Source organism: Crinia signifera, chromosome 9 (assembly GCF_055691185.1).
Source record: "Crinia signifera chromosome 9, ASM5569118v1, whole genome shotgun sequence".
Taxonomy (NCBI): Eukaryota; Metazoa; Chordata; class Amphibia; order Anura; family Myobatrachidae; genus Crinia; species Crinia signifera.
Window position 1 is genome coordinate 14,579,006 of NC_139225.1, and position 15,332 is coordinate 14,594,337.

The 15,332-nt window shown below is 49.4% G+C and overlaps 1 protein-coding gene across 12 annotated transcripts in view; it reads left to right on the top strand.

Moving 5' to 3' along the window:
• Nucleotides 1-15,332, top strand: part of ADAMTSL2 (ADAMTS like 2) — a 112,680-nt gene that overhangs the window by 81,207 nt on the left and 16,141 nt on the right. For all 12 annotated transcript variants that reach the window (XR_014460989.1, XM_083161101.1, XM_083161100.1 and 9 more), the window contains 3 exons: nucleotides 3,799-3,902; nucleotides 6,886-7,012; nucleotides 9,883-10,096. Coding sequence is in view for 11 of the 12 variants with exons in the window: in XM_083161101.1 (XP_083017227.1) it covers nucleotides 3,799-3,902; nucleotides 6,886-7,012; nucleotides 9,883-10,096 (445 nt within the window). In the remaining variant the exon portion in view is untranslated. The remainder of the gene's footprint in view (nucleotides 1-3,798; nucleotides 3,903-6,885; nucleotides 7,013-9,882; nucleotides 10,097-15,332) is intronic.

Consider the following 15,332-nt stretch of genomic DNA (forward strand, 5'->3'; position numbering starts at 1 on the left):
ATTGGGTCATTCCGTTGTGAGATGTTAAGCAGAAATTGGACAGTGTTGTGATTAATGTGAAGGGCACAGCGCAGTAATAGGAGCAGCCATAGATTTCCAGTGCGGCCAGTTCCCTTCCCTATAACCTCCGCTTCCACAAGTCATATGCGGCCTGGTCCAGGTTCAGTCTCCGGGATTCAGTTGGCCGCCGGACACAGGACAAGGCCGCCCAAGGTGATGGCATTTCTAGTGTAGCCATCTGCCTCCACAGCCTGGCAGCAAAGGCAGGGACAGCATGTGTTGTCACACAGAATGTTCCATTGAGAAGCTTTCTGATTGGATGGCGCCATGGTGGCTTCTAATGTCCATTGTAACTAATCAATACTGTGCAATGTATTGCAGCCAGGGTCACAGGGCCTTTTCTAGTTCACTCTTTCTGACAAATTCCTTCTTAGATGGACAAAACCATGTGCACTGCAGGGGGGCAGATGTAAAATGTGCAGAGGGAATTAGATTTGGGTGAGTTATTTTGTTTATGTGCAGGGTATATACTGGCTGCTTTATTTTTACACTGCAATACAGATCTCCCTTTGAAGTAAAACCCCACCCAAATCTAATTCTCTCTGCACAAGTAACATCTGCCCCACCTGCAGTGCACATGGTTTTGTCCATCTAAGAAGGATTTTGTCAGAAAGAGTGAACCAAAATAACCCCCACAGTGTACTGACGTCGCCCAGTAATATACTGTATTATGCTGATTCTATGTCCTGGATGTAAATATACATCTGTATCTCCCCATCCATCCAGCTTCTTACTGTAAGTACAGGCAGACAGAGAACGCCCTTCTCTGTACACAGGACACGTCTCCCTCACCGGCTTGGTCTCTATGGTTTAGGAACTTGTATTTCTGTGTTGTGTGCATGCATTTGTATATAAATTGTGTTTTCACAAACGTAAAAAAACAAAACTGCGCAACTGTTTTGTTTTTTTTTACGTCTGATTTTTAACCGTTTTTCTTGAGGTGTTTGAGCAACTCCTCACAAAACAGCAGCAACCGGTTAAAGTAATATTGTTTTTTCATTTTTTGGTCCAGTAGCTGTATACTGTATTGATTATTGAACCTTGTCAAATATAGGGCACCAGACAATTCTCTCTGTTTGTGTTTCCACAAAGCCTGCTTCTCCCCCCAATCAGAATGTGGGGCTCTCTTCTCGGAAGGCTCCCACACCCCCTTGTTTGATAAGAATTGCAATGGCCGGCCTATTACTTGTAAGGCCTTAGCGCCTGGTCTGAAATGAGACACTGTAACAGGACGTGCTCTAGTCACCACACAAATACATTTTCTTTGACATTTTAGGTCATCAGGAACAATATATCTTTGTATAATACCCCCCCCCCCCCCCCACCACCCCCAATATACTGTATGACAGTTCTACCCAATCTATATGGAGGATATTTTCTTTGTGCACTAGGCTGGCCCGTAGGTGCTATGGCGGGAATGTGCAGCACACTACAGTGGCTGTTCCTTGAGGAGGGGTAGATGTATATATCCTTAGAGATAAAGTGGAGTTGTTGCCCATAGCAACCCATCCACTGGTAACTGTCATGTATCATGTATGTGTTGTTCGACCAAAATCCCGGGTCACACACCTGGGATTTTGGTGGATCCCTTCAATGGTCCCCTATGCCACTGACCTGTTTTCCTGGGTTTTTCCCGGGCTGATCCCTCTTCCACTGAAAAGCAGAGTAGCGGGGGGGGGGGGGCACCGGCAGGAGGCCAGCGGTAAGTGGGCACCGGCGGTGGGGTCAGCAGTGTGTGGGCATCTGCGGGGTGGAGAGGGTGTGGACAGGTCAGTGACAGGTAGGTGGGCACTAGGATGGGGGTGGGCTGTCAGCATGGACAGGCAGGAGCCGCCAACGCACTGGCAGCCTGCCCTGCCGGGGTCATTAATCCAGGGTAAAAGCTGCTTTCACGGCTCGTTACCTGGGTTTAACCCGCTAAAACCTTGCTTGGTTCCTGGGTTTTTTTACCTGGTCACCATTTCTACTGACAAAAATCTCGAGTTGGTGCGTATATACATGCAAAACCCCGGGATATTTAAGTCAATGGAAAATGGGTATAAAACTGATTAGACCCTGACTAGTTGCTCTAGGCAACCTCTCCACTTTCTCTCTCTATAAGGTTGATACACCTCCCCCTCTGTGATCTCTGCCCGCTGGAGGCATTAGTCGTACAGAATAACTTACAACGTAGTGTCTATTCCATGATACAGTAAACACCATAATACAGTAATTAATGCATTGCCCTTCCCAGAACCTCAGTAATGGGTCTCCTTTCCTAACCTGAGACCCCATTCTCCTGAGGAGACTTAATGCGATCTCCAAGTCCGCTGAGGATTATGGAATCTCATTACATGGCAGAAGTTAGGTCTGACCAGGAGTTACAGCAGTCCAAACTGTGCACCACTCTGCTTATCTGCTGCTCCGTCATGGAGGTCCAAGGCTTCAGGGGTCTCCAGCAGAAAGAAGGAAAGACCCCCCTCATTAAATACATCCATCCCTAAAGTTATATGTCAGGGATTCCCAAACACTGTCCCCAAGGCACAATAACATGCTAGAATTTAATGGTATCCATACTTAAGCACAGGTGACTTTCTTTGTTTCTCAGTTATAGCAGGCTGGCCCTCCTAGCCTCCATGGAAAGGTGGGCAAGTCTCATGCATGCTCCCAGGACCCTCCTTCCCTTGTAGGGGGCGGTGATAAATGCAGAAAATCGCATAATTTTAGTCCCTCTTTCTCCATAGACTTGTGGTTTCTGGTATTTATCTAGAATGGGGGCAGGGCTTGATGACATCAGACTTTGTCTCTGGCCCCTGACATGCAGCCTCGGCATCTCCTCTCTGGGCTTCCCCTTGGGGGGGGGGGGGGAGGGAGCTAAAAAAAAGTAGTTAAATGTGACAGAATGTGATAGCAGTTGAGAAGGCCCATCTAGCGTGCCCATTACGGTACCCTCACACCCTATTTATTCCTTGGTCTCTTAGGTCTCAGTAATGATATCCTTATGTCTTTACCATGCATGTATAAAATGCTCTACTGTTTCAGCCTCTACCACCTCTGGTGGGAGGCTACTCCACTTATCCACTACCCTTTCTGTGACATCACATTTCTCCTGCCCCCGTCTCCCACCCCCCATTCAGTGCATGTCCTAAAACCTCTCTACCTGTGATGACTGTCTCCCTATTTAATTTGATAATACCCTCTGTCCTTAAGCAGGGATACCCTTAAACCCTGGCCTGTTAGCGTGCCTTGAGGGCTGATTTGGGGAAATCATCTAGTAATTACTATCTTCATATTATAGGGGGATAGAACCCAGTAGTATTGTCACGTAGCGGCCAGTGGCTGGATCACTATGGCCAGGCAGAGTCTGCCCAGTGACCACCTGCGAATCCACCATGCCAGCCAGACACAGACAAAGACTGGAGTCACTTTCTCCTTGTTTGACTGAGACCTTGATAAAGTGACAAAGAAAAAGGCATTTCTGTTATATTCTGAACTGTTTCTATATTGGGTATTTTTATCCCATTCTCTCTTTTTAGACAGTGGAAGCTCTGCTTCTAACCAGGCTGGGGATTCTACTTGGGGATCAGGACAGGTATGTTTTATAAACCCAAACCCAACACCTCAGCGCACAGCACTTACTACACTGTCTGTCCTGTACCTGTATGTATATCCTGAGTCATTGTCATGCTGTAAGGACTGACCTAGACCTCTGCTTGTACCAAGCCGGGACTCATCCTTCTCCGCTTTGTCTGTCGCTAGAAAAGGGCCAAAGCTACTGAGGAAGGTGCAGGGAATAAGCGCTGTGGACATGTACCGGTGGAAGCTGTCATCTCAGGAGCCATGCAGCGCCACCTGCACCACAGGTTAGTGTGTTACACCTACATTGGCCAATGAGAGCAAAACGCCCTGCTCTGCTCTGATAAGGTAGATACAGGTTGTAAATCCCCAGAGGGTAGGCCAGGGCTCCTAGGGGTTATGGTATGAAACGTCAACAGTCCGACCCCAAATAGGCAAAAGGGTGAAATGGAAACAGTCAACGCTCAACACGAGGGAGTTTATTTGGTGTCAAAGTGTAGATTTTAGCACAAGGACCCCAAATTAGTGTACTGTGTCCCCTTGCCATGCTTTAGGTGGTAAAAGATGAAAAAGTAAAAAAAAAATCCACAAAACTTATTTTGACCATGTCGACCTATGACAATTGCTGAATCCATTGTTGAAGACTATTTGGATGCTGTGATTCCCTGGTCCCAGCATGTGAGTTACAGGCCTAAGTGACATTACTGGGTAGTGATTACTGCAGCCGTGACGTCCCTGCAGTTCAGGCACATGTACAGTATGTCAGTATGGTGCAGGTCTGCTTGTATGTTACCAGCCGATATAGCTTCAGGACAACTGGCTGAATAGTGCACCAATGACGGGTACTCGGGTGAAAGCAGATGCTGGATATCGCTGGTTGTATACACTGATGGCAGATGCTGGATATCGCTGGTGGTAGATGCTGGATATCGCTGGTGGTATACACTGATGGCAGATGCTGGATATCACTGGTGGTATACGCTGGTGGTAGATGCTGGATATCCCTGGTGGCAGATGCTGGATATCGTTGGTGGTAGATGCTGGATATCGCTGGTGGTATACACTGATGGCAGATGCTGGATATCGCTGGTGGTAGATGCTGGTTATCGCTGGTGGTAGATGCTGGATATCGTTGGTGGTATGCGCTGGTGGCAGAGGCTGGATCTCGTTGGTGGTATACACGGGTGGCAGATGCTGGATATTGCTGGTGGTACACGCTGGATATCGCTGGTGGTATTCACTGGTGGTATACGCTGATGGCAGATGCTGGATATTGCTGGTGATAGATGCTGGATATCGTTGGTGGTATACGCTGGTGGCAGATGCTGGATATCGTTGGTGGTATACGCTGGTGGCAGATACTGGATATCGCTGGTTGTAGATGCTGGATATCGCTGGGGGTAGATGCTGGCTATCGCTGGTGGTAGATGCTGGATATCGCTGGTGGTAGATGCTGGATATCGCTGGTGGTAGATGCTGGATATCGCTGGTGGTAGATGCTGGCTATCGCTGGTGGTAGATGCTGGCTATCGCTGGTGGTAGATGCTGGATATCGCTGGTGGTAGATGCTGGATATCGCTGGTGGTATACGCTGGTGGCAGATGCTGGATATCGCTGGTGGCAGATGCTGGATATCGCTGATGGTAGATGCTGGCTATCGCTGGTGGTAGATGCTGGATATCGCTGGTGGCAGATGCTGGATATCCTTGGTGGTATACGCTGGTGGCAGATTCTAGATATCGCTGGTGGTAGATGCTGGACATTGCTGATATTAGATGCTGGATATCGCTGGTGGTATAGGCTGGTGATATACGCTGGTGGTGTACCCTTAGCTGTTCCATTTCTTCAGCACAGTAATGTTCCATATTGCGCCAGGCTTGAGACACTGGGCAGCACTGCACCAGTTTGCGTTGGGTACTATGTGCGATTCCGCACTGCACATGCTGAGTAAGTGAAGGCAGTGCATGGGCACCATGGCAGACCCACACCAATAATAAAGGTATCGGTAGTAGTGACCTCCACAAACATCACCTGGTCCCAGTCATGAGGCTCCCAGTAGCACTGTGGTAAGATGGGCACAGCACTAGCAGACTCCCAGGTGGGACCAGGCTGTGACTGCTGCCAATGCCCTGCTGTGAGAGCCGAGGATGGCAGAATGATATGGCAGCTTATTATGCGTCTGTGTGTCCAGCAGCCTCGGCCATTACTCTCTACCCATTCCATGGCTCGTGGTGGCAGCGATAATATAATAATAGTACTAGGACCAGTGGCTGCTGCCATACTGCGGTGTTGGTATTGACTCATCATAGTGAGCTGCATTGGCGCGTGGCCTGTCTGCTGAGCATGGCCAGACACTGTATAGTGAATCTTTTGGAATACAGTGGTAACGCCCTAATCCAGAGTGCATCAGCCACTGGGGCTACACTGTGCCAATTACCAGGCACCTGTGGCCCTTTCTATGCTGCTCTTTTGTATGATATAGAATGGATATCACGGGCGCCATGTGTCACCCTGGCGGCCGTCCCGTCATTGTGGTGCCAATGAAAATAGTTGAATTAAAAATAAACGTTTAGACATTTGGGGGAAATTTTAATAGGATGAGAGATTCAGAGTGAGAGATTTGGTAAGAAATCTCCAGGTTTTATTTTAAAAGCGGCAATCATTTACACTGCAAAACCAGTTTGATTTTGCAGTGTAAATGATTGCCGCTTTAAAAAAAAAAAAAAAAAACTGGAGATTTCTTACCAAATCTCTCACTCTCTGAATCTCTCATCCTAATAAATTTCACCCTTGGTTACTGGATAAATCTGTGGCTGCTCTGACATCACCGGTGGCCTCATCTGAATCACACTCGTTATGTGTAATTTAAAGTAACTACTCAACATTTAAACAACCTATTTTCTTCCCGTTTTAACAACAGAGAACCAAACCTGCTGTTATGCCGATTATGCCCAGAAACCTCTGCGGTCGCCAATCACCAGCATCTCTTATTACTGATAGCTGGAGTCCCTCACCAATGCCAGATTGCCATGTGCTTCCCCACACAGGCATTCCCACATCATTGTGTCACACACATTCAGCACAGGCAAATCTCAGCCTATCACTTCACTAGGAAATTACTGAGGCATGAGACACAAAGTGCCTTATGCCTCTGTGATGGGATTAGTAATTAATAGGCTGCGTACACACTGTCAGATCCAGTGTACCCACTGCTATAGAGTGGAAGGGTGATGTGTGTATTTTATCCTGTGTCTGCTCTTCCGCCCACAGGAGTGATGTCCGTTTATGCCATGTGTGTGCGGTACGACGGTATAGAGGTGGACGACACATACTGCGACGCAGTGACCCGTCCTGAGCCCGTACATGAGTTCTGTGCTGGGCGAGAGTGTCAGCCAAGGTACACTCAGATTTCCAGGGCCAACCGACCTCATCATGGCTGCATCCATAAAGGCTGCTGAGAATGACCGATGGCTGGCTGTGATCTACAGGACAAATTACCCTGGCTTAAGATGGGTTTTAAAATAGCATTCCATTTAATTGTCTAGACCAGTGGTTCCCAACCCTGGTCCTCAATACCCCCATCAGTGCACGTTTTCCAGGTCTCCACACAGAATCACAAGTGACATAATTAGCTCCACCTGTTAATCTTTTAAAATGTGTCTGAATAATGAGTGCACCTGCTGGATGACATGGAAAACATGCACTGTTGTGGGTACTTGAGGACCAGGGTTGGAAAACACTGTTCTAGACCTATGGCGTGCACTTCATTTCACTCTGCTGCATAATGTGTATATGATTCATGGCTTGCGCTGTTCTAAACACCCGTCCGCCCTCAGGAGACCAATAATAACGTGCTTTACAAATTAACAGATGTGTCCACATATCTCTAGCCCTCATATTTGCTCACGTTGTGGCATGACTCGCTATCGTCGAGCATCTGTTTTATGCAACTAACTAACCCATTAAAATGCATGTTATTCATTCAGACGCACAAGCAAACCTTGCTGATTAAAATGATATCTGCCGGGCCTATACTGTGTGTGACCGCGGCTGTACAGTGTACTGTGGCGGGATGTATGAGGTATATCACGCTGCATGGTGTACTGAGGCTGGATTATGAGGTATCTCACGCTGCACGGTGTACTGAGGCTGGATGTTTGAGGTATATCATGCTGCATGGTGTACTGAGGCTGGATGTATGAGGTATATCACACTGCACGGTGTACTGAGGCTGGATGTATGAGGTATATCACGCTGCATGGTGTCCTGAGGCTGGATGTATGAGGTATCTCATGCTGCATGGTGTACTGAGGCTGGATGTATGAGGTATATCACGCTGCGTGGTGTACTGAGGCTGGATTATGAGGTATCTCACGCTGCACGGTGTACTGAGGCTGGATGTTTGAGGTATATCACGCTGCATGGTGTACTGAGGCTGGATGTATGAGGTATATCACGCTGCATGGTGTACTGAGGCTGGATTATGAGGTATCTCACGCTGCACGGTGTACTGAGGCTGGATGTTTGAGGTATATCATGCTGCATGGTGTACTGAGGCTGGATGTATGAGGTATATCACACTGCACGGTGTACTGAGGCTGGATGTATGAGGTATATCACGCTGCATGGTGTCCTGAGGCTGGATGTATGAGGTATCTCATGCTGCATGGTGTACTGAGGCTGGATGTATGAGGTATATCACGCTGCGTGGTGTACTGAGGCTGGATGTATGAGGTATATCACGCTGCGTGGTGTACTGAGGCTGGATGTATGAGGTATATCACGCTGCATGGTGTACTGAGGCTGGATGTATGAGGTATATCACAATGCATGGTGTACTGAGGCTGGGAGGTATGAGGTATCTCACGCTGCATGGGGTACTGAGGCTGGATGTATGATACTGTATCACGCTGCATGGTGTACTGAGGCTGGAAGTATGAGGTATATCACGCTGCATGGGAAACTGAGGCTGGATGTATGAGGTATACAGTATCACGCTGCATGGTGTACTGAGGCTGGATGTATGAGGTATACAGTATCACGCTGCATGGTGTACTGAGGCTGGATGTATGAGGTATATCACGCTGCATGGTGCACTGAGGCTGGATGTATGAGGTATATCACGCTGCATGGTGCACTGAGGCTGGATGTATGAGGTATATCACGCTGCATGGTGCACTGAGGCTGGATGTATGAGGTATATCACGCTGCATGGTGTACTGAGGCTGGATGTATGAGGTATCTCACACTGCATGGTGTACTGAGGCTCGGAGGTATGAGGTATCTCACGCTGCATGGGGTACTGAGGCTGGATGTATGAGGCATATCACGCTGCATGGTGTACTGAGGCTGGATGTATGAGGTATATCACGCTGCATGGGATACTGAGGCTGGATGTATGAGGTGTATCACGCTGCATGGTGTACTGAGGCTGGATGTATGAGGTATATCACGCTGCATGGTGTACTAAGGCTGGGTGTATGAGGTATATCACGCTGCATGGTGTACTGAGGCTGGATGTATGAGGTATATCACGCTGCATGGTGTACTGAGGCTGGATGTATGAGGTATATCACGCTGCACGGTTTACTGAGGCTAGAGGTACGCGGCATCTCACACTGCATGGTGTATTGCGGCTGTATATGGGCGGGATGTACTAACGGGAAAATGCGGTAAAACACCCGTTTTACCGCATTTTCCTATGTATCAATACCCGTCCGCCCCGTTTTCGCAAGGGAGGGTATCGCCACCCTCTGGGTGGCGATACCCTATAGAAGCCTATGGGCTTCTTTCGCCGTCCGACGTCCGCGCGCCCACCCCCTCCCGTCCTCCTGTGATCATCTCCTCCCCCTGGTGTCACAGCCGGCAGGACATCCGGCTTCAGGGGGGAGGAGGAGACACAGGGGGACGCTTGCAGCCGCCGGGAGGTGACGGAGACCCCCGCAGCCCACATCACAGGTATCGCGGGGGTCTCCGTTACCGCAGCCCGATGCTGGCCGCATATGTTAGTACATATGCGGTAGCATCGCGGCGGCTGCCGTGCGAAGGGCGGAGATGTATGTTGATACATCCCGCCCTCAATGAGGACACATCTGTATCTCCAATCATGCCGCATATTATTATTACCTTGATTGACAATGCCGCCTTTTGCACCGCTACTCTCTGCAGTGCCACCACACAGAATTCCTATCTACCCCACTGTATATGTAATTGATGGCGATTATTGTGTATCTGGGTTCTGGTACTAGTGAATCTGCTCTATCCTAGGTGGGAGACCAGCAGCTGGAGTGAGTGTTCGCGGACCTGTGGCGAGGGCTATCAGTTCCGTATTGTACGCTGCTGGAAAATGATTTCTCCTGGGTTTGACAGCTCAGTGTACAGTGACCTGTGCGACTCTACGGACGTGACTAAACCAGACGAGAAGAAGACCTGCAGAAATCCAGCGTGTGGGCCACAGTGGGAGATGTCTGAGTGGTCCGAGGTAATTGCTTATGGTCACGCCTTTACAAGTCATTAGTATCATCCACAAAATAAGTCATTTTGTGTCCTAAACAAACCACAGGGCCGATTCAGACTCTTTTGTTCGGTTCCAAATGCGTCCCATTGTCCGATGGGCGTTCGTCCGGGCAGTGGGCAACGCTAACCTGTTGGCTAGGCTGCAAGTATACGCAGCCAAGCAAACAAGTCTGAATCAAGCCCCACGTTATTATACAGTAGTAGTAGTAGTAGTACGTTTATTTATAAGGCGCCACAAAGTGTCCGCAGCGCCGTACATAGCAAACAAAAAAAAAAATTACAAGGTAACGTACAGGGTGTGTAGAAAGATACAGTATAAATAGGGGTATAGCTGGTAGAACTAAAATCAGCATCAGTTCAGAAGTAGGTGTCAAAATAGTCAAGGAGACCGAAGATGAAGTAGAGGAAGGGAAGAACAGGACAGGAGCACAGGTGAGGTAATGAGGTAGGGTGAGTACGTGAGGAAGGAGGGCCCTGCTCATAAGAGTTAACATACTAAAAATAGGTGGGTGGACGAACGAAATACAATAGGATAAGTAGGAATGGAGGGGAACGGAGGCAGGATAGGAGGATCAAAAGAGGTTAGGAGGAGGGATAGGCTAGTCGAAAAAAGTGGGTTTTGAGGGAGCGCTTGAAGGAGGTAAGGGAATCAGATAGCCTGATGGGTGGCGGGAGGTTGTTCCAGTGCAGGGGGGCAGCGCGAGAGAAATCTTGGACACGGGAGTGGGAGGAGGTGATTAGGTGAGAGGTCAGTCGGCGGTCAGCGATGGAGCGAAGAGGACGGGAGGGAGTGTGGATAGAGATCAGTGAAGAGAGGTAGGGAGCTGTGGAGGAGGAGAGAGCCTTGTAGGTGGTGGTGAGGAGTTTAAAGAGAACTCGGAAAGGAATGGGGAGCCAGTGAAGAGATAAACAGAGGGGGGAGGCGGAGGTAGAGCGGCGGGAGAGGAAGATGAGCCTAGCAGCAGCGTTAAGAATGGATTGGAGAGGTGCAAGGCGGGTGAGAGGTAGCCCAGAGAGAAGGATGTTGCAGTAGTCAAGGCGGGAGATGACAAGAGAGTGAATGAGAATTTTGGTCGCGTCAGTGGAGAGGAATGGTCTGATGCGTGAGATGTTGCGTAGGTGAAAGCGGCAAGACTGTGAGAGAGCACGAATGTGGGGGGTGAAAGAGAGGGAGGAGTCAATGATGACACCAAGGCAGCGCGTTTGGTCGGTGGACGTGATCTCGGTTTCACCAATGCTGATGGAGATAGTGGGAGAAGAGGGGATGTTCGGGGGATGGAAGATTAGAAGTTCAGTTTTAGCCATGTTTAGTTTCAGGAAGCGTTGGGTCATCCAGGCTGAAATGGCCGTGAGGCATTCGGAGACCTTGGACAGAAGTGATGGGGATAAGTCGGGGGAGGAGAGATAGATTAGGGTATCATCAGCATAAAGGTGGTAATGAAAACCATAGGAGCTGATGAGGGTGCCCAGAGAGGTGGTGTAGAGGGAGAAGAGGAGAGGGCCAAGGACTGACCCTTGGGGAACACCGACTGGCTGGGGGGTAGTAGGAGAGGAGGAGCTCGGAGTGGAGACGGAGAAGGAGCGATCGGAGAGGTATGAGGTGAACCAGGAGAAGACCGTGCCAGTGATGCCAAAGGAGCGGAGGGTGTTGAGCAGGAGAGGGTGGTCAACAGTGTCAAAGGCAGCCGACAGATCAAGCTGGATGAGGATAGAGAAGAGGCCTTTGGATTTAGCCGATAGTAGATCGTTAGTGACTTTGGTCAGGGCAGTTTCAGTGGAATGTAAAGGACGGAACCCGGATTGGAGGGGGTCTAGAATGGAGTTAGCAGTAAGGTGGCTTAGGAGACGATTATAGGTCAGACGTTCTAGGAGTTTGGAGGCAAAAGGGAGGAGGGAGATGGGCCTGTAGTTGGATGGAGAGTTGGGGTCCAGATTTGTTTTTTTGAGAATTGGGGAGACAAGAGCGTGTTTGAAGGAGGAAGGGAAGATCCCAGAGGATAGGGAAAGATTAAAGAGGTGAGCCAGGTGAGAGCAGACTGATGGACTGAGACGACGGATAATATTGGAGGGGATAGGATCAAGCGGGCAGGTGGAGGGAGAAGCGGATTGAAGGATAGAGTGGACTTCAGCAGCAGTGGTGGGGTAAAATGAGGACAGGGGTTGGAAGGAGGGGAGTGGAGATGTAGGAGGGGAGGAGGGAGAGGGTGAGGTCATGGCAGCAGTGATGGCAGTCCTGAGAGAGGAGATTTTGGTTGAAAAGTAGGTAGCAAAATCAGCGGCTACGATGGAGGACGGAAGAGCTGGAGGAGGGGGGGAGAGCAAGGAGTTGAAGGTGGCGAAGAGCCTGCGGGGATTGGATGATTGGGAAAGGATGAGGGACTTAAAGTAGGATTCCTTGGCCAGAGCAAGGGCAGAGCTGAAGGAGGAAAGAATGAATTTGAAATGGAGATAATCCGCAAGGGAGCGTGATTTCTTCCAGAAGCGCTCAGCAGTGCGAGAGCACTTTTTAAGGAATCGGGTGATAGGTGAGTGCCACGGTTGGGGGTTGGAGCATCGAAGGGGGATAGAGGAGGGAGGGCAGGCAGAGTCCAATGCCGAAGATAGGGTGTCATTATAGAGGGAGGCAGCGAGGTTCGGGCAGGACATGAGGGCGATTGGGGCGAGAAGAGGACACAGCGTGTTTGAGAAGGCAGCAAGATCAAGTGTGTTGACGTTATGCCGTGAGACAATGCGCTTGGGAGGGGGGGTGGGAGAGGGGGAAGCAGTGAGGGAGAAGGAGATGAGGTGATGGTCAGAAAGAGGAAAAGCTGAGATAGTGTAGTCAGTAAGGGAACAAGAGCGAGAGAAGACGAGATCGAGGGAGTGTCCTTGGATGTGGGTGGGAGAGGTAGTCCACTGAGATAGGCCAAGAGAGGAGCAGAGAGAGAGGAGTTTGGAGGTGCCAGGATCAGCGGGGTTATCCAAGGGGATGTTAAAGTCACCAAGTCACAACGGGAGCAAATGCATGCATATTGTTTCTGTGCAGGGTAAATACTGGCTGCTTCTGCATGTAGCCCACAGATGTTAGATAGCTAAGCTCTACACTAAAGTTTAGATGTCAGGGTGGACACCCCCCCCCCAGTCAAATCTACTCTCTATGCACATGTTACATCCGAACCCTGCAGTGCAGCATGGTGTTACCCAGGTGCACATGTTACATCGGATTCGGTTTGAAATCCCGACAGGGTCAAAATCCTGAATGGGTCAAAATACCGACAAGGAGAAAATCCCAACAAGGTCCAAATCCCGACATTTAAAATCCCGACAAGGTCAAAATACGGACGTATAGAATGTACAGGTGAAATAGTCAACATGACTTTCTGTCACGAGGTCGACATGGGTTTTTTCACTGTTTTTTGCCCCAAATGTCGACATGGACACAGTTGGAAGTGAACCGCAGCCCCTCGCTTCGCTCGCAATGCTTCTGCGCTCGGCACACTATTTTATTCTCCCACCACGCCCTAGTGGATGGTAGGGCATGAAATACCGCCTGTCGGCACATGTCGCCTCAATAAAACAGTCAGAAAACCCCATGTTGACCTTTTGACAGTCGACCTAACCCATGTCAACCTAACGCATGTGTCGGCCCAGACCACTGTCGACCTAGTCCCTTGTCAACCTTCACCCATGTCGACCTAGACCCCTGTCAACCTTGCTGTATGTCGAACCAACGGTGTCGACCTAATGACTGTCAACCTGGGGGCGACAATTCGACCGTATCCTGTTTTGCTGATCCTTCCTTCCAGTTTCTCCTGTGCCACAACAACTACCTTATTGCCTTCATATGAGTATGCGACAGTAAGTGATACCAGGCTTTGGGAATGTATAACCTCACAGAGAACAGTCTGCGGTATACAGCTCAGATAAGTAATAATATCCTGTTATCTCCGGCATTCCGCAATTCTCTTGCTGAAACACAGACACAGGCGGGAGAAAAATACGCCACGGAACGCTGGCACGGTCACGTTCCGCCACAAAGTGTTACCCAGGTCTCTGCACTTGTTACATCTGCCCCTCTGCAGTGCAGCATGATGATAACCAGTTGCTTTGCTTGCAAATCTGAATCAGGTCGCTTAGTTTGCACATTCATGGTCCGTGCAGTCTGATGTGTGCATACAATGGACAAACACTGAGGTCTCTCACAAATGCTCACATCCCTGATATACTAAACTATCTTTCATAAATTGTTTCCATAGCTATGAATAAATTGGCTTATAGCGCAGTAAAGTGCACAGTCATTGTTTTCTGTGCTGCTGCCAGATCCCCTGTTCAGACCAAAGGAATCGGAGCAGTCATTATGCTCCGTCCTGGGGTAATTGCTGCTCTGCGTGCCTCAAGCTGACGCTTTGTACAGGTGACTGTAGTGTTTGATCTGCGTAAGGTGCAGCTGTGATCTCCCGCATGCAGTCAGGCCTTTCATGCTGTCCTCCAGCCACTGGGCACTATTACCAGCTAATCTGCAGAGCAGTGCCAGCTGGCAGAGCATGAAACATCTCGCTCACAGAGATCTGAAAAGCATTAAAATCTCTGTGAAGTGTCAGAGAAACACGCTGGTCACAGGCTTCTCCGTCACAGAGCCGCACACCGGCAGTATACTCACCGCAGTGTCGTCAGCAATACATTCATGTACATAGTGACTGCGTTAAGTACAAGATGTAAATCTCAACAGCAGGATGGGCGACGGCGGCCTCCCTCTCCTTTACCGTGTTCTCATCTTTCCATCAGACTTCCTATCAAAATCACAATTGTCACACAAGTTTGCAAGTAACCTAACATTAAGTAAAGCACCCCTCTCCTCACTAACAAATCACTCCCCTCCTGATATACTCTGTGCTGCTGGGGGCCCTGCTCCTCCCACTATATAACCCTCAGTCTGCGGCTTCCTGCTGCCCCCATTCCCCTCCTCACATCATGTCACTGCCCCTGTCACATGCAGCCCTGTCCTCACTGACACATCACTCATCTCCTGATATATTCTGTGCTGCTGGGGACCCTGCTCCTCCCACTATATAACTCTCAGTCTGTGGCTTCTTGATGCCTCCATTTCCCTCCTCACATCATATCACTTCCCCTGTCACATGCAGCCCTGTCCTCACTGACACATCACCTGTCTCCTGATATACTCTGTGCTGCTGGGGACCCTGCCCCTCCCACTATATAAC